This window comes from Teleopsis dalmanni, chromosome 1 (assembly GCF_002237135.1).
Source record: "Teleopsis dalmanni isolate 2A chromosome 1, ASM223713v2, whole genome shotgun sequence".
Lineage (NCBI taxonomy): Eukaryota > Metazoa > Arthropoda > Insecta > Diptera > Diopsidae > Teleopsis > Teleopsis dalmanni.
Window position 1 is genome coordinate 180,279,779 of NC_051846.1, and position 870 is coordinate 180,280,648.

General features: G+C 52.2%; 1 protein-coding gene across 1 annotated transcript in view; it reads right to left on the bottom strand.

Annotated features, from left to right (window-relative positions):
- The window catches only part of LOC119666820 (glycine-rich cell wall structural protein-like), a 2,394-nt gene extending 1,524 nt beyond the window's left edge, over positions 1-870 (bottom strand). The window contains exons 1-2 of the mRNA XM_038076101.1: positions 814-870; positions 11-752 (exon numbers count right to left, since the gene is read on the bottom strand). Coding sequence (XP_037932029.1) covers positions 11-752; positions 814-819 — 748 coding nt within the window. The 5' untranslated portion in view covers positions 820-870. The remainder of the gene's footprint in view (positions 1-10; positions 753-813) is intronic.

Genomic DNA, 870 nt, shown 5'->3' on the forward strand with positions numbered 1-870 from the left:
TTTTTCAAGCCTCCACCGAAACCGCCACCGCCATAACCGCCAGCACCGCTACCATAACTACCAGCACCGCCACCATAACCGCCAGCACCGCTACCTGTCCAGCCACTGCTCTTTAAACCACCGCCATAACCTCCAGCACCACCACCATATCCTCCAGCGCCGCCACCATAACCTCCAGCTCCACCACCATAACCGCCAGCACCGCTACCTGACCAGCCACTACTCTTTAGACCGCCACCATAACCTCCAGCGCCACCACCATAACCTCCAGCACCACCACCATAACCTCCAGCGCCGCCACCATAACTGCCACCAATACCGCCAGCACCTCCCCAGCCGCCACCTCCAGAACCACCATACGATTTACCATAAGAGCCACCTAAGCTACCAATAGAGGCGTGTGAGCTGTATGCGCCACCAGGTGCCGAAGCGCTTGCTGCAAAACTGCTGACTCCATGAGAACCACCACCACCATAACGACTAACGCCGCTAAAACCACCACCAGGTCCATGTCCGCCACTACCGTAAGAAGCAAATTTTCGTGCTCCTATGCCACCAAACCCAGCACCACCATGTAAACCACTGATGCTCGAACTAGCAGCAGCACTTGAACTGGCAGCACCAAATCCACCACCACCAAATCCACCGCCACCATGTGACGATCTACCAAATCCACCTCTACCACCGCCGCCTGGCAAATAGCCACCTCCAGCATTTGCTACGGCCAAAGATGCCAAAATACAAACAAAAATCTAAAAATATGAAGAAATATTATAATCCATTTTAATCCAAAAGCTCAATTCCATTACTGACCTTCATATTGAGCTAATCTAGAGATCACAGTTCAGAATAATTCCAATTGGCAAAGCA